Below are 18,481 nucleotides of genomic sequence, written 5' to 3'. Positions count from 1 at the left end.
ATCGTTACCCCCCAAAGGGATTAGGCCAGATTGTGGAATGAACAACAGACGGGACACGATTTGTCATGAAGCATATCGACAGCCGGCAAGGAGAGTGCACGTGAAGTAGTGTGTTTAAAAGTACCAGCTGTCTGTCGTCTGTGGTGTGGCAAAACTCCCGCATGGTAATAGCGGTGCCACCGTAGTTAAAAGCTGTGATATTGTTAACGAGCTATATCCGCACACTCTTCAGCCGTGCAGTGTGACTCCCGGCAGGATGGTATCTTCGGATGGTTTACATTGCATCAACTCCTCTAACAAGGTACGTGCGCTTGTAAAACGTAAAACACAAATAATATTAACTTTTAGGTAAAACATCGGGTTATCTTGTGGGATCGGGATGGGAATTCCAACAAGAGCTTCAGCAGCGTCCTTCGGAATGGGACTGTTGTGTCATAAGCACCTGACAACCGTGGTAATCCAATATTGACCGGAATGTTTCCCTAATTCCAACCTAATTCTTCGTCGGAATCGCCAAAACTATGGCCATACGTGGTGGACGCATAGCTTTTTATGTTTGCGGGGATGTTTACTAGGGAGTTTATTCCGTGCGTTGAGGAAAGGGGAAGATAAGATAGTGAGCTGCCGTGTACGTTAAGACGGGCAATTGGACGATAGGGTTGCCTGCCACGACGCGAAACGTCAGCGATGGTTACAAGCGGTAGTTCTTTATCAGTTGGTTTGTCACTTTCGCTTTCACTAACGAAAAGTTCTATCTGTCTTCCACTGTACTCCATCCGCACATACTCCCACCCCTTGTCCTGGTGGGTGCTATGGACGTGCGGAGCATCGGAGACTCTGTGTACGCGATGCGTATCATGGCCTACGCGTGTATGGTCATAATGGCGGAAGGTCTGCCATACGATGTGTGTGTACACGTGCGAAGGGCGAGAAGAATCACAGGAGCAGGGAGAGATGACTCAAAGCTTGGTCGACTCGCTTGCGTGGACTCCATCTTCACCAACACGAAAAGAGTAGGCAACCGTCAACCTCCGCCGTCTTAATCTCTTATCAATCACGCTTGGTTCGCGAGTGGCTGAAAGTGTGTGCAAGAGTAACGTACGCTTCACTAGTGTTTGTTTGCGATTTGTAACAACCCGTGTTTGGTGTGTTGTGTGTCGTGGCTGGCCTCTGGTGTGTGGAAACAGTTTGGTCGCAGTCGCTAAACCTGCTCCGATATTATACACTTCCCTATCCCGAGACTTGGGTGTACTTGGGTTCGGTGTGGTCACTTCTTCCGAAATTCCCTGGCCTGTGTGCACACATTGCAGGTTAGTGAACACCCGTGGTACGGTATCTACGACGGTCAACGAGTGCAGCGTTATCCTGTGCCCATCATCAAATTGTACATGAGTGTTTGTGATTGCGGGTGTAGGTGGTTTGTGCTTAAATCAACACATTTCTCTCCGATCCCTTCGCTGCTATATCTATCCGTCCGAGAAAGATCCTTCCATCCGTTCGTTGCTCCGCGTACGTCCGCCCCGATAAGCGTCCACTGCCAGCCTGTGCCAGTGTACCACCAAGCGGGTTTATTTGCGTATTTTCTTGAACGGAGCTCACGGGTAGATGAGGCGCCCAAGTGTAGCCGAGTATGGAAACGCATTACATTTCCACGATCGTGTGCGCCACTGTCGCTTATCTAGAGAATAAACAAACCAAGCCAACCGCGTCTTCTGAGGGAATGCAATAGGGAATGAATCTAGAACGCGTCCGCCACTGCCCGATGTCTCCGCCTGCTGTGTGACCCATTGTTTAGAGCAGAGTTGGTGCAAAAGGTATGCAAGTGGCTGTCGGAAGGCTAGTGCTGTGCGCAAAGACGATTCAAGCGGCGCGACGAACAACTGGTCAGACTTCGCGGGAGCCCTTCGTAGTCAGTTACTAGCGATGGTTACAACCGTTATCACGGCGGTGGCTGCAGCAAGACGCCATACTAACTGTTCCGAGGATAACTGTGAGGATAGCGAAAGTGGTCCGAGACTGCCCGGCCCGTTACGAAGGCTGCGTAGACAGTCATCCCGACTGAGGAACCTGCTGCCATTGCTCAGTGGAACTGTCAGCGGTGGAAAACTGGAGAAAGTCCCCATCGAACAGGTATTGCCCGTTTGCAGCGTCATCGAACATTGAAGGGAGTGCCGCCGGAGTTAAAACTTTGAGAAGTGCTTATCAGGTGGTATTGTTGTTTCCATTCAACCAAGCGGCAGGGTGAATGGTCATATCCACATGACGAACGTCTTTTTGACTTGCAGTGAGATTGGTTGCTGTTAGAATTGAAATGAGTCACACTCTACTTGATTGACGCTTTCGTTCCTGCCAGAACCACAAGCGAAACGATTGAAAATTCTGCGAAGTATTCCTAGCTGCAGTGAAAATGGAACGATATCTTTACTGTTGTTTATGCGATAGTCTGAGCAAACAAGAAGCCGTGTGATAAAAACCCCCCCGCAGCACTAGAGATTTTCTCCTCCAACGTAGTGCTGCGATTAGCTCTCAACTTGGCTCGGTCTGCTAATAGGGATGCAAACGATATTAGTTGATTGGAATGACTCACGTGCACGAATGCTATTTTCGTAAGTGTCCACAACGTGTTGCTGGCAAAGAAGGGCCCAGTGATAGATGTGTTGGTACTGAAGGAAAATGATCGCTATTTTTTGTGTTGTGTTCTCGATCGACTATTTTTCTACTTGGCACAATCAATAAATGGGTTCTGTGGCATGAAGATTTCATTCTGTCGGCGGTTATCGTTGGTTTCCGGTTAACGAACGAACGTAATCACAAACGATGAAATTCTTCAGCGATGAAATACACTCCATCTAGAAAGATTATTCAGTTAATTAATCTAGAATGCGGCGTCCGTTAATGCTTGTTCCGTAATCTTTAAGGAGAAAAAAATCGATCATCGTGAATGTTGGCGGTTCGCTGTGGCCAAATCGGCGGTAAACGGTTTATTTTTCCAAACCAAAATCCTTGATTCTCTTTAACCTCGCGTGTTTTTTTGTCGATCGGGGATGAGGTCATGGCAGCATGATTAAGAGGCTGGAAATACATTAACGACAGTAAATAGGTTTCTTATAGAGTGACAAAAAAACGAGCGTTTAAAACACTTGATAAGCGCTCGAACGATCATGTCAAACGGAGGTACCAATCCGATTGATGAAATGCCGGGAAATGTCGAGGATTTGGTTACTTTCATGTTCCTGAGGCCTTCTCTATTACTGGCCGTAGCCTAGCCACCGGCGTACGATGGTATGCATTCAAACGTTAATGAAGATATCATAGGCTACGGCAACGGGAGTTCGTTTTGGTGTAATGAGAATGATGGAGAAGTTCGATGAGGCATGGCGAACGGACTCCCCCTGCATGTGACAGGAATAAGCCCCTTTTAGCAGTTCCGCATCGACGACCGACTAGTCAGCCGACCAACCAGTCGTAATTCGAATAAAAAGACGGGCCCGACACACCGAGGTGATGGGGATCCTTTCTGAGGCTTCTCTTATTAGCTGGCACAAATGGAATCCTCGAGGTCAAGAAACGTCTTACAACTTCATAGGTGAAAAACCGCCCCTTGTAGCATGGGCCACATTTGCCTGGTGGACACAATTTCTAAACATTACACCATTCGTGTGTATTTGTAGAATTTCAGGCCGCATTTGAGGGAGGGACACCATTTCCACCACCCCGTGCTCCATAAAGCTGTGGAACTAATGTCGACTTTCAACACCCATCGCGCAACCACCAACAAGGTTGTTGTGTTGTGTGCGAGCGAACCGGCAAAGGGTTTGTTGTAGTTTGTGGTAAAGAAACCTGCTTCAATTGACTTTAGATATAATTACAACAGCAATATTGGGTTACGGACACATTTTTGTTTATATTGCGTCGTGTTGGTGCGCACTGAAGTGTGCATGGCGGCTGCAGGAATTGCAACTCGGCTCCCGGTCCCAAGGAAAGCCCTTCGGGTGGGAGTTTTTTTTTTGGGACCCGGACCTGGAACTGGTTTAAACCTCAACCACGAGAAATGAGTTGATTAATAACAGAGATCAATAAATAAAGTGTACTACGATGTTACGTTGCTGTAGTCACGCACAATCAATGGCCAAGCAACTGTATTCTAGATGCCAGTTGTAATCATTGCACGATGTTGAGATGGAGGGTTTTTTTTGTTCCGTCCGTGGAATCCATCAACCTCTGAAGCATGTCGTTGACAGCATTTGGTTTCGGTGGAAGCGAAAACAATTTGGCTTCAGTGTCGTCCTTGTCCGTGTATCACTTACCGGATCGCCGGATCGCTTCGTCAACAAATTGGAATGATATTTTTTGTTTGTGTCACCAAGATGAAAAATCCTTTTTTGCAGTTTGGAATTGGGATCGAGGTAGCTACATTCCAAAGATTGAGGCCATTGATAAGGCTTGCGCAATCGCTGCAAGAGCAATGGAAAGACAGCAATATTCGCTTGATAATAATGAATGCTGACGGAGGGCGACTGGCTAATGATGCTAGTGACATGTCGTAATGTTCCAGAATGGATGAGATTCCAGGGGTCTTAGATCAGAATCGGAGCCTGGGATTCGCGTACGGCGGCACGCATAGCATCGAGCAGATCGCAGGGATGCGCTCGAGTTAGTCTTGTCGTGCGATCGATCGGAAGCTGAAGCGCTAAGAAGAGAGCAATAAGATTCCCAGAACAGCGGGGAAAACAGCGAGAAAAGCGCTGACATTGTGTAGTGCCAGTAGTACGGTGCGTGTGCAGTCGTGCTCAAAGTTGACGCGACGTGAAATTGGACACCGGCCGATCCGCTCGTCGCCTTCTCCAGTGGAATTCGAGGGTTTGCTATCGAAAGAGGACGTGTACCGGAACGGAACCGAAGGAAAACAACCGTTCTGAAACCTGTTCTATAGCAGCCGGCACAGAACGGAACGGCGGCAACCCAAACCACCATCACCTCCAACCACGATCACAGCTCCGTCCGTGGCTGTGGATCTTTCGCTTTCATTAGTGTTGCGAGGTGTTTTGTTTTGGTGCGGCGGCACACTCTACGGACGACAGGTGTCGTGGGCGCAATTCGTTCGCTCGGCTTGCTAATCGAATTAGACCCGACGGTCGCAACGCGTCGCAAACAAACGCCCCGCGGGAATATCGAACACGGCTGTTGGTGTTCTCGCTGGCTGCTGGACATTCTGCCGAAAAGGCACGCCATTCATAAAGCCGAATCCTAAGTGAACGGCGGATCGCGACCGCCTCATCAAGTACGGGATAAGACTCCGCGAAAATATGGAGCAACCACCGGCAACGCGGCGTCTAACGCGCGACGAATCCGAGGACAGTCCGGTCGAGTTCGTGGTGGTGGAGTCGGACGTATCGATGTCCGATGCGGGGCTCAGCTCGCCGGAGAAGAAAGCGAAGAAGAAGCGCAGTGGCCTATCGTTCAAGAAACTGCGCAGCAATGCGCAAAAGCTTATTCCGAAGCGGGGTCGAAAGGATTCGTCGTCGAAATCGTCCGAGACAAGCTCTCTTGGTGGTGATTCGGGCATGGTGAGTGGCGGTACGGATGACTTGCTTCCGGCCACCCCTTCCCCGCCACCTCCTGCTTCACCAACGGGGACAGAGACGTCTTTCGACACCGTGCTGAAATCGACCGAAAGCCTACCGGCAATCAAGGAGGATCCGGTGCGTGAGGCAGCGCTTCTTGGTGCACGCTCGGACGAGGACATACTGTTGGATGGAAAGGACAAACAGCGGCAGAAAAAAGCGCGCAAGCCAAGTCGCGCGGCTAGTTTCATGAAGAAGTTGGCTGGTCGTTCCAAGTCGTCGAAGGTGGCACCAAACCCGGAGGGATCGTCGGTAGCCGGTGGAGCTTCAGAGGGCGACGAAATATCGTCCGGAACGCTGGAGACTCCGCTGAGCATCAAGCGCCAAACCCCGGAAGGTGCCATGTTTGTCTCGGGTGCTGAGCTGTACCAAGATGGTGACCGGGACGATGGAACTTCGGTGGATCCACCATCGCCGATTTTGGTGCGGCAGCTCGATTCCGAACCGACGGCACTCAGGGCCAAACGGACTGAAATGAAAATCACGCTCACACGCAGCCTGGCTAAACCGTCGACGATGGAAACCTCCCTGGACGGCGAAAACACTGATGTGAACGGGATGCGAAGCAACGATGGAGGCATGAGCAATGGTAAGGCTTCTTCCGGTTTTTAGTTACAACCCATGCGACGAAGCCAAACCGACTTCGTTCGGTTGTGGTGACCGTCGGTAGGGTTCGGAAACTCGACTGGTTCGGGTACAACCACTATCACATAGCGTGCGCTGATGATGATGTTGATAATTCTCTCCCCGCAGGTCTGAACGTCGCTCGGAACGCGGCGGCTGAGAACAGGGAGCTTGCAATCGACTCTAAACCAATTAGCTCAGACATCGTTTCTGTTCCGACACCGAGGGTATCAATCGGGATTGAACAATCGCCGCAGTTGATCGCAGCCGTTCGTACGCAACAGTCATCGTCATCCACGTCATCCGTTGATGCGCGTCTGTCCAGTCTGCTGAGCGGCGACTACATCGCGGAGATCAATAAGTTTTCCATCGAGAACATTACCAACGCCAGCGCGGGTTTAGTAGCAGGAGGAGGAGGAGGAGCGGGAGGAGAAGGAGTAGCAGAATTGCCACCCTTGCCGCAGCCGCGTGCATCGTTGTCGATTCGGGAGCGATTCTTCCAGCAACCGGTAGTGACGAACGAGTCAGCCTCAAATTTTGATTCCCAGGACGTTGCACCACCGTCGTCGGTTGTCGTCGACGAGGAAATAGACGGTTTTATGAGGAAAGCGAGAGGAGCGAGTTCGGCCACCGGATCCGGAGGATCAGCGCGTTCGAAAGGGGGCAGCAAGAGCCCAGCGACGGTTGACAAACCTACAGCGGGCGCCGCCAGTGGGCAGCAGCAAGACTTGTCGTCGTCGTCGGCCTCATCGTCGACGTCGGCAAGTAAGGCAGCTTCTACGGTACGTACACAGGAAGCGGCTAAACCATATCAGCTGGGTAACAGCCTAAAGAATCCCAACAATTCTGGATTTAAATCGATCGAACAGCAGCAGCCGGTCGACCAGCAGCAGCAACAGCAGCCGCAGGATTCAGTGCCAGTGAACGTCGGTGTGGACAACGAGGGGACCTCGGAGAAGCAGCAGAACAAGGAACAGGGCGACACCATCCCAACCGAACCGACAATAGTTTTCGATATCGGAACACAGGTACGCCCGGACAGAACCTCCACTATCGTTAAGCCTGCCGGCGGTCGCTCGGTGGCCACAACGCTTGCCGTACCTACCGCGGGACTGGAGAGCGGTGCCCAGTCGGGGACATTTGCCTCGATCGGTAGCACCTCACGCTCGCTAGAGGAGCTGATCGGCGTTGGAGGTGGTGGTTCGTACGACGACAATAGTCAAAACAACACTAGCGAGGGTTCGTTACGGCGCATTGCTTACGTCGAACAGCCGACCTTCTACACGCCAGAAGAGGAAGAGCTGCTGACAGGCAAGCCGCCGCGATCCTCCTCCTCCCTGCTGTCGAGCGCGCTCGAGTCCGGCGAGTATTCGCTCGAGTCGGAGGACTACCTCGAGAGCAAGATGTCCCCGCACGGTGATCTGCTACTCGAGAAGGGGGCCTCCGACCAATCGGTAAGTGTCGTTGGCCCCTGTTCCTCGATCTTTTCTAGACTTCAATTGTTGTGCAAAACTGCCTGATGGGAGTGATCGAGACCACTAGTCGATATGTACTACCAAGTTGGCCACCTCATGAATGGAGATGTCAGATAGACATACGGTGATCGTGAATTCGAGTTGTGAATGCTGTTACAGGAACAGATTATCATTATCGTTCATGTGCGTGTGTGAATCTAGTGGTGATGATATTTATTATAATGATTTGAAAGAGAAAGATTAACCCCAATGAGCCTAGAGTTGATCCATGATCTTGGTGGTCTGATTTAAACTAATTGCAAATCCTGAATGAAGTCTCAGTTATATATTACCGTTTGAGTTCGTTTCGATCAGTTGATAATTCTGCTGTGCAATACAATTGTTGCAAATTACGCATATCTGAAATGGTTGAAAGCTTGTTGCACCAATCAAACAATTTGTTGCACACTTATTTTTCTTCACATGGAAAATCTTCATATTTGCATATCCCAGGTACTGCAGAAGATGCATCTAAAATATGAAGAAAATGATAAAAAAGTGCAACGTTGCCAACAAGCCGTGGTGCTAGTAAATCATCGTTATCAGATTCGCGCTATCTCTCGTAGCTAGTTGTTGGAGCCAGCAAGAGTGTATTGCAACAATGTCCTAATAGGTTCTGAACAGTAAACTTGGTGCACCGCACCCAGGCCGTTGAACCTGTAGCTTGGATGGATGGGCTTTTGGATAACCGACGGATATGATATGACACGAAGGGGGGGGGGGGGGGGGGGGTGGGGGGGGGTCTGGGAATCACGAAAATCATGCTATGTTATCTAGTTGTTGCAAAAATACGAACAATCTTTCATTCCCTACCTCCGTAGGCAACAATGGCAACCGGACAGGCCGAGAAGCGTGAGCATCTCTACAAAATTCTCGTCATCGGCGAACTCGGTACGGGTAAGACGTCCTTCATCAAGCGGTATGTACATCAGTTCTTCAGCCAAAACTATCGCGCCACTATCGGAGTGGACTTTGCGCTCAAAGTGCTCAATTGGGACCAGAACACTATCATCCGCCTCCAGCTGTGGGATATTGCCGGTAAGAAGTACGCGCTTGGAGACGATCGGTTAGGGTTCTACAATAAGCGATGCGTTCTTTCAATTTCAGGACAGGAACGGTTTGGTAACATGACCCGTGTATACTACAAGGAAGCAGTAGGTGCATTCATCGTTTTCGACGTCACACGCAGTGCCACATTCGATGCAGTGATCAAGTGGAAAAACGATCTCGACTCAAAAGTGCAGCTTCCCGATGGCAAACCTATTCCGTGCATACTCTTAGCCAACAAGGTACGTTCAGTGCAACATTGCATATCGGAATCCGATCGCTCATCACGCTGTTTTTTTCCCCGTAGAGTGACCAACAGAAGCAGGGCATCGTGACGACACCCGCGAAACTGGACGAATACGTCAAGGAGCACGGGTTTGCCGGATGGTTCGAAACATCGGCGAAGGAGAACGTCAACATTGAAGAAGCGGCCAAATCGTTAGTTAATAAGGTGACTATTTTTGTTGCCTTCTTCCTGGGTGGTAGCGTTTTAATGTTGCTTTGCATTGGTTACAGATTTTAATGAATGACAAACTGTTAAACACGGGTGAGGTTATCGATTCAGAACGGTTCGGCTTAGTTGGAGCAAAGACGGACTCGAGCCAGAAAAAATCCTGTTCTTGCTGACCAAACCCTAGACCTCAAGCAGCCTCGTGCCCCAACACACACTCACACAAGCGTCCAAGACCTTATTTGTTTATTACTGTGTGTTGTGGCGTGTCGTTTATGTGTGTGTGCATGTGTGACCGTTCTTCAGTTATGCGATCGTCTATTATTTGCTTACGTTTGTTTGTTTAATTTTTAATTGTTTTTTTTTATCATGTTTGACTTTCCATTGTCCAATCCCTTCTCCATTCCTAACCTTACTTACATTTTTTATTACTTTGATTACCACTAACTATTATACTACTCTAAAATTGTACACTACTCCACAACTATGATCATAATCGCGTTGTTACTAAAATACTAGACCATTAACAGAACCAAAAGCAAGTAATGTTCCCCCCTAACGCGACCATTCATCAACTTATGTTGCACACGATTCGTGAAGCTTTCGGCTTCGGACGCCTCAGAGCAGATGTCTGCAAACGGACTGCAGCCAACAAGGATCGACCAAGCCTAGCCACTTACAATGGTACCCGCTGAAGGGTGAACCGGGATGAAACCGAAACCATCCACAGTGAAGAGATTTACGGAAGCAGGAATGATGTTATAAAACCTCTCCCCCATCCACCGCACTCGGGGTGGGCGATCGTTTGTTATTGTTAATGATGATAAAGATCTTGTTGGCGTTTAAGATGTATGCCATTGGCGAACAACTGCCATTTTAATCGATGGTAAATTATTTTCACGTTGATCGTAATAAGAAAAAGGAAACAAATTGTAGGCACACGTGTTCAACTATTGAAAGTCTAGCCATAAAAGTCCAACAGAATTACCGCTTTAAAACTCATGAAACATGTTTCGGACTAAAGAATCTGAAAAGAAAGAGGGATATGTTGTGCAGCAAGAAGCTCACCATGGCTGGGGATGGCTTCGCAAATGCTCCGTTCACATCATGGCCTTTACCACGCTCAACAAAAACCCATCGTCCAGCAGCCAACCGAATCGACATACAACGTATAGGAGAAAGAACGCCACGATCGGCTTAACTTATTCGGGGATAGTTCGTGTCGCGGCTAATATTGTGTGAGTATCGTGTGCGTCCTGATGCAGCTGAAAGGATACCCGTACTATAAATCGATAGGTTAGAGAACAAGAGATAAAATGTTTTAAACGAGGAAGAAATTTAACCTTGCCTAACTTGTGAAAGAAACCAACACTTAGAAGTATTGGGTGAGAAAAAATGTAGCAACGAATGGCAAAAAACACAGCACATGCTTGCTGGTAAAAGTTTATGTGCCATTATGAATTATTTTCTGTTTTCGCGAACGCTTTTAGAGTCATTTCAGGTACAAGAACCGAAACATCTCAGAACTAGCCCTCGTTCCGATTGATTTCCATTTCCGCTGTGCAGCAAACCAGCTGTTGAGCAGTTTGGACTGGATTCGTTATTTGGTGAAGGGCATCACACCACTGGGAGGCATCGCTGGAAACGAGTAAGTATTTGATTTTGAATATTTTTATGTTTAATGCTACTTTGCTGTAGAAGCGAAGAAGCAGTGTGTTCTTGTGGGGTATATATTAACAATGTTGTGGCCAAATTTGCTTGGTGATTGTTAGGTGTTGGGATAGGTGTTAGCGGGTTTTGGCAGTAGGCGGTTTGAGTGACAGATTCCGAATCCTTTCCGGTACCATTGTGCGACAATCGTTTAATATGGCCTTTATCTTTACAATGTAGGCGAACTTGTTGGTGGACAATTAGTCCTCAGGATTTGACCAGAGTTAGGTACTTCACAGCACTCAGATCATTACTGTGCACCTGTTTTCTAGTAGTAGTACATTTTGAGGGATAAATTCTCCCGAGAATATCAATCCTGCTTGTCAATGTTGCGAAACGGAACCAAACCGTGAACCCTAGAGTAGAATAGAAAATATATCGAATAAATGTAGAATCATCTCCACTGGCCCGTTGGCTCGTGGCGCCCAATTTAATTGCGCACACTTCACGAGGGAGTGTTCACAAACACATACATTAGTGGGCAGAGCCAGGAAAAAATAGACCTATAGGTTTAAGTACTGGAAACCCACCGCCCGTACAGGTGCAGACCAGGTAACAGGTTTCGTAAAGAGAATCCATACGAATTAAAACCGGAACTTCCGCGTGGAAGGAAGCGCCAGAGGCTCAATCAAGAGCCCGCACTTACACACAGCCTCGAACAAAATGAAGATCTCAAAACGGTAGCAAACGATGCTGATGCCCATTTTTCCCTCTCCGATTATAGTCGGCTATTTACGCTCGATTTTGGGCACGCGTTTAGGCCATCTTTAGGCCCCGCTTTTTATGTCCGTCCCTTCCCCACACATCTTCCTTGCTTCGCGCCGATCTTTCCCTCTTGCGATCCACCTGAATTCGCCTGATGGTGTGGTGCTACCGCGAATGTGTTTCTGTTTTAACAACTAGCACAGTTTAACGTACAATTAATCTATCGGGAACGTAACGCAGCAGCAGCCTGTATCGCGGCCACACAGAGCAAGAGGAGAGGGATAACAGTGTGTGGTACACACGGGAAAAAAGGCGCGAGTAAAATCAATTAGCCTTAACCGCGATGGGAGGCTGCTGGGGGATATTGCAGCCAGCATCCTCTGCTTGGGCATCATTAAAAGAGTACATGAAAGCACCATCAAAAGGGTGCGAAGAGATAAAAACGAAGAAACACACACAACATAACTGCACTCTCTCTCTCTATCTCTCTCTCTCTCTCTCTCTCTCTCTCTCTCTCTCTCTCTCTCTCTCTCTCTCTCTCTCTCTCTCTCTTTCTCTCTCTCTCTCTCTCTATCTGCTCGCCATAACACTGCCGGCCACACCATCCACCGTCGCACACAAAATGTTCGACGTGTTCGACAAAGCATAAATGGCGAAGAAATAGAAATGGGAAAAACGCACCGCACCCAAATACCTTATGCCCAAAGTACCACCGCGATGCCGCAAAAAGTGCCATAAACAACACCGATTAGCGAAGGGAAAATCTGGTCAATCTGGTCTGCCGGTATTTTTGGGCCGTAAATTATACGCCTATTTTACACATACACGCACAGGCACGTTTGCGCACGCACTAATTGTGAGGCGAATGTTTAATGATAATAATCGGTGGCTTGCTCCGGTGTGCCTGTGTGCCGTTGTCGAGTATGTTATAATTGCATTATAACGACTTCATTTGGATCGCGGGACCTCCTTTGGCTCGCGTTCCGGAGGAGATGGGCGCACAAAAAGCGATCGTTTTGTACGATCTGGTCCATAATTGTGATCGTTTCACAGCTCTTCGTGTTCCTCAACCGAGCAATACAACAAAACCTATAAACTATCACCTATGGTTGGTTGGAAGTTTAAACTTGGACTCACTGGAGAATTCAATTTCCACTTCCACGCTCTTCTCGATGCTGAAGCCCATCCAAATCAACTTAGGGGTTTGTGCAAAAGTGCCTATTTCCACCTTCGAGAGGAAACAGTTTTGCAGTTCTAGAACGGAAGAATGTTGCTTAAGTAACTCACGCCTTCACAGTTCATGTAGTGTGCCAGATGAAAACCTTATATCGATAGAAAAAATGTTCTACATAATGCTTTATGCTATCTATCAATTCAGCCTAGGATAAGCCCGTGTGGAGGAATGTAGTCTGGTGGAATTCGTACGTGAAGGAAAAAACTGTAATTGCATTTTTTGTTGGTTTTACTTTATGGTAAGTATGGAGCATCTCCGACCAGCTGAAAACATTTCCTTCTATCGGAAAACACACACACCTCCTCACGTACATTCCAAGCTTTTTCCATTCCCCTCATCGGGACGTTGATGGCTGACGGAGGCTTTGAATTTTCCGATTCCGGTTTCCAGGCGGCATCTTCTTTTTTTGGGCGTTAATGCGCTAAAAACTATGGAAATAATTGTTTTCTCGTTTAATGTTGTTACCTACTTGTTTAATGCTCTGGCTACTCCGGGCCGCGTAATGCTTTTCTCGAAGTGCGATGTACGGAATTTTCCTTGGAAGTCAAACTTTCCAGACGGAACGGTTCCAGCCCTATGACCGCCGAAAGGCCAGATGAGGGTTAAAAGATGGGAAAAAGGGGTGGGGGGGGGGGGGGGGTGGCGTTCGTAGTGAAGGAAGCTTTACATTACCATCCATTACGACGAAAGTGTTTGGCCTGACTGTTGGTGGAACAGAAGGATTGGCGAGTGCAAGAAAAAACACAAATTCGAGTGTAAATTTGATGGATGCATCCTGTAATGATGTTGTACCGGGGTAAATGGTGCGCGATACAATTACGGCTGTAAACATTTATTGCCCGCTAATAATCGTACACCCTCTGGTTTGGCCGAGCCGGAGTTCAGTAGAATCCCGCCTTACGGACAAACTTCCGCAGCAACATGTACGACACCAGGTGTACCAGGACAATTTGTGCTGCCATGACAAGATAGTTGAGATGGAGCGCCTCATAAGATGTCGCATACCCAGCGTCCTCTAGAACGGCTTTTCCGTTTGCTAGACAGGTGGTTGTTTCGTTGACATTCGATGACTCATTGCAGGGGATCGACTCCATCGGTAACCAATAGTAGACGGAGACGCCCTCGCTGGCGTAGAAGAAAAATGAGAGGTACTTCAGCAGCGGAAACGCCCGCAGGTTAAGATACAGACCACCAAGTAGCATAAAGGCTAGAAACACGATGTTGCTTGTCTCGATGGCCAGGTTCATTGTACCGGTTGTGCAGGACAGCAAATAACCTAAAATGTACCAGCACGAATGTTAGCTTTGTGCGTAGTGAAGTGCTCGGAAAAAGTCCCATACCGTAAGCCATTGCCAGTATACTCGCGCCACTAGATACTAGCGACATGCAGCAGTACGTGAGAATGTCCGTCGTGAACCCGACAAATGCGTACACCACGCCAATGAATAGAAATGACTCGAAGAATGCCCGTGGAACGCTGTACAGGACTTTGTGGGCGTAATACACGGAAAGGTTATAACTCTTCTCGCCAACTTCACGGCGGATCAGTGGCATCTCGGAGGGAAATGTGTAGAACACACCGTAGCTGATCGTGTAAACCAGTTCGCTTATCATCAGAAACAGTGCTCCCCGAATGTCCTGGATTGAGGTTTGTGAAGCTGGACGTACTTCGTAGTATAGGGACGCTATCACAACGCTGGTAAACTACATGGGAATGCAAGAAAGTGGCTCGTTCAGTGGCCCGCCATGGGATGCGCTTTTTGATTTCTCACCAAAAATATAGCCGTCACCGTGAGATACTCGCGCACATTACGAAAACTATCGAGAGCCGTACGATGGAGCAGTATCATGAGCTGTTTTGCTCGGCACACGCGATGTTTGTCGTTGGCCAGCTTCTGGATGATCTTTGCCTGATGGTACCGGGTCATGAGACACTTGCGAGCGATATTTTCCCGACACGCCTTACGCACGATCTCGTACCGATGGATGGCTTCATCAGCTTCGCTGGCCACGAACGTAGTTGCATCGGGACTTACGAGCTGGAAGTAAAAGTCGGCAGGATTGCCACTCGCCGGCAGCTGCTTGCCAATGCTGCGAAGAAACAATGGTTCGTGCTGAATGCTCAGATGGACGAGTAAATTGGGCAGTAATGCAGGACTTACGAGCTGAAAAAATCTATTCGATCGGCCGTCGGTCCCTGATAGAAGACGGTTCCACCTTCTTGCATCAGGATAACATCGCTAAAACACTGAAACACTTGTGAAGGAGGGTCGTGAATCGTGCATATGACCGCTCGTCGACCATTGGCACACAGGCTCTGGAGTGTTTTCATTACCGATGCAGCATTGAAGCTGTCTAATCCAGTAGTGGGTTCGTCGCAAAAAAGAATGTCCGGCTCGGTAAGCAACTCGCCGGCCAAATTCACCTTCTTTCTCTCGCCGCCCGACAGTTGAGCGATCCGCGTCCCCCAGCAGCCCTGTAATCCCAGCTCGTTGATGATGCGCAGCACAGCGACATATCCGACATTTTTAAGTCTGGCCTAATGAAATTCAAACAAATCTTCAGACTTTAGTCTAAGGTTAGTTTTGTTGGGACCATCCCTAACACGGACTGGATTGCGCACTCAGTAGCACGGAATTTGTTTTGGCAAACAAAGCTGTCCGCCGTTGGTCCCTGAGAGCGATCCACAATCACAAACAATCTGCGGGACCTACCACAAAGGTTAGATGCTCAGCAACGGTCAGTGTCTGTAGGGCGATCTCGTACTGTGGCACAAATCCCGTCAGCTGTTTCATCTGCGTCCTGGTCACGTACAGACCGTTGATAAGCACCTTTCCATGGACGGTGGTAGAACCCGTAATTCGCATTGAGATAGCGGCCAGTAGCGTTGTTTTGCCAGCACCGCTAGCGGGGATTAGAAGAGCGGACTGTTTATAGTTAACCGGATTGTGACTGAATGGAGAGTAGGGCCGCTGGAGTATTGGAGATTATTACGTTTGGCGAGGAATTTAATCGAGTTTAGGCCATTTCGAAAGCATGGGCGAATGTAATGTTCATGCTTTTGTTATGCTTTTGATAAGCGAGGGAATGATGAATGATAGTTGTATGTAGTTTCAGTTTCATGTAGGCTGTTGTTAATTTTACGCTCAACAAGAATGTTTGTTGATTGTGGTGCGAGAACCATTTCTGGTGCGTGTTAGGACAACTTCACTGTTACTAACCTTGGGCCCATAATGGCCACCAAATTGTCGGATCGTACTGCACCGCTGGCTGCAAAACAGACAACAGTTAATGAATTTTTCATTCATCCGAAGCGCGTTACGGGTTGCAACTTTGTCACAATCTCCTCGAAATGACAGTAACGATCTGCTCTAGATCAAGGTTTGCGCACGAGCTCACTATCAGCACAATTCGAGCGAGTCGTTTCACCAAACAAACGGAAGCCATTTGCGTACCATTTCGAAGCAATGTAATTTCTTTCTTTATTTGATGCCCTGGCCGACCATGCCACTCGTTTGCGGATGCCAACTGTTTGTCGGATGATGGCTGCACACTGACGGTTAGATTTTTCCATTCAAGCAATACTGCACCGCTCGCTGAAAGCGTGCTGCTATTCGGTTTGTTTGTACTCATTTTGTCTTAAACCAGTCACTTAATCCACACGTAGCATCGCCACAGTACCAGAGCAGAGATATTCACAACTGTGAACTATATTTGCCAGAAGATCGACAACTGCACACCTAATCGATTAAAATGAGTTCGATGGATTACTGCTGCCATACGAAACTGTACACGATCGTTGTTCGGTTGTGACTGGTGTGATCACATTCCTCGGAGTCTAGAAGATACGCGCTGGGGTCCCCACCAAACGACAATCAGCGCTGATAAGGAAAGGCGTGCTTGCCTATGTGCTGCCGTTTAGTGCCCTAACCTTCCCGTGATGCTGTTTCAATATAAACCATAATGTATGTACCCAGGCTACCACCATGTTTGATGATCGCTTGAACATGCTTGAACCGATTCATGATCGATTGTGTACATTTTTGCCAACTATAACCCAATGGCAAGGTTGTTCTGGAGGAGGAATGCTGAGTGTGTGTGAATGGTGAACAATTATTTGACCTATTGATAAGATGCCTGTGTGACTCCAACGATGTCTACGCTAATCGAAGGAAAAGGAACCAAAACAAAAAGGTATATGATTCATTCCCTTTTCTGAACTCAACCACGAATCCGAACATCAAACTATTTATTCTTTTAAATAAACTTTTATTAAACACACAAAAACACTGTCCACAAAATGCTTCATATAAACGCGTATGTACGTAAAAGCGTTTAGAAGGAAGCGTCGCCATCAGCAGATAAACGGATAAAGAGCAGTACAGTAGATGTTAATATCACAAATGCGTATGTTGCGGAGCAAACGGACCAGTCTGTTAACTTCCAGTAACAGTAAGTAAGTGGTTTGATTTTTGCTGGTTTGTGAAGGTAGTGTAGCGTATTCGCACGTGGTTATTCTTCTTCTTGATGACAATCTTTGTTGGGGGACAACAGAGAGCAAAATGGAAAGAATTAATTACCGTTAGTGTTTAGAGTCCAGCTTACAAGAGCTAGAGGAGCGCACGGTCTCTCAGTCGTCATTGCATATTATTTTGAAGCGCGTTTCCTTTCGTCGAAGTCTCCGCGCATGCGATCGGAGCCACCAAAAAGCGACCGGTTTTGTGATTTTTGACACCAAGAGAGCATCCATGAAAGGAGATAACATCAATCCGATCCGAACAAGAATCCGCCATGTTTGTACATAACATATTAATATCGCATACTCACGTTATCATTCGCTTTGATGGTATTGATCAATCATCAGAATGAGAGATCTTCTACTATTGGCTATTAGTTACGCATAATATCAAACTAGGGAGAGCCATCGATAGAGTAAATAGCTCACCTACTGTGGCGAGAATCCTCCGTCTCATTTTATCCATCCAGTTCCTACAGTGCGTCTCATAACTGGACAGCAGGTAACTTTTTTAATTATTAGGAGTAGGAAACATGGAGTGCCACTATTTCCGAAGACATTATGTATTGTTTATTGTTCGGTTATTTTGAAATATTTAATTTTGTTGTCGTTAGGGAGTGTCCGGGGGTTTAGAAGGATTCCATACATAAATATTTTCCATCAATATTCCACATTGTTATTTGCATAAAAATAAACTTGTGTACAGTTGTGGTACGCACTGTACTGGTTGGACGAATGGAAAGAGAGGAAAGATCAGTCGACGGATCAAGCGCCATGATCACTAGAGGGAAGGGTACAGCTATATGAAATGCTGCCTGTTGGTACGGAAATTTGTGCTACCGCTTCTTTTGGATGCTCTCTTGGTGTCAGAAACCAAAAATTCCATCGTTTCTGAAGCATTCTCGGTCGATTCCGGCGGGAGACACAGAAGAGACTTCAACGAGCGGAAATGGCATCAGACTACGAACTTTATTTTCATTTTTCTCTTTTTACGAAAATAATTAATTAAATTCAATTCATTTTCAATGGAAGTGGAATTGCAAAAATACACACAAA

The 18,481-nt window shown here is 47.5% G+C and overlaps 2 protein-coding genes across 8 annotated transcripts; one reads left to right on the top strand and one right to left on the bottom strand.

Moving 5' to 3' along the window:
• The first annotated feature begins 15 nt into the window (after positions 1–15).
• Positions 16–10,586, top strand: LOC128305917 (ras-related protein Rab-32). Of its 7 annotated transcripts, none has more exons than XM_053043556.1 (6): positions 4,973–6,213; positions 6,378–7,702; positions 8,584–8,800; positions 8,870–9,051; positions 9,117–9,260; positions 9,326–10,586. In XM_053043556.1, exons 1-6 carry the CDS (start codon positions 5,307–5,309, stop codon positions 9,434–9,436), a joined length of 2,886 nt encoding a protein of 961 aa, XP_052899516.1. In that variant the 5' UTR covers positions 4,973–5,306; the 3' UTR covers positions 9,437–10,586. The 7 variants fall into 7 exon arrangements, with proteins under 7 accessions (XP_052899514.1, XP_052899515.1, XP_052899520.1 ...); XM_053043557.1 differs by having other exon boundaries at positions 4,975–6,213; positions 6,378–7,276; XM_053043559.1 differs by lacking the exon at positions 4,973–6,213 and having other exon boundaries at positions 6,743–7,030; positions 7,121–7,276.
• A 3,151-nt stretch (positions 10,587–13,737) lies between these two features.
• On the bottom strand, positions 13,738–16,542 carry LOC128303838 (protein brown). Its single transcript, XM_053040915.1, has 7 exons — positions 16,365–16,542; positions 16,131–16,179; positions 15,624–15,813; positions 15,072–15,448; positions 14,682–15,000; positions 14,250–14,613; positions 13,738–14,185 (listed from the first exon to the last, which is right to left on the bottom strand). The coding sequence occupies exons 1-7, from the start codon at positions 16,540–16,542 to the stop codon at positions 13,791–13,793; spliced, it is 1,872 nt and encodes a 623-aa protein (XP_052896875.1). The 3' UTR covers positions 13,738–13,790.
• Between the last annotated feature and the right edge of the window lie 1,939 nt (positions 16,543–18,481).

The sequence above is a fragment of the Anopheles moucheti genome, chromosome 3 (genome assembly GCF_943734755.1).
Source record: "Anopheles moucheti chromosome 3, idAnoMoucSN_F20_07, whole genome shotgun sequence".
Lineage (NCBI taxonomy): Eukaryota > Metazoa > Arthropoda > Insecta > Diptera > Culicidae > Anopheles > Anopheles moucheti.
Note: the sequence above shows the minus strand (reverse complement) of the source record. Positions and strands in the feature narration are given on the sequence as shown.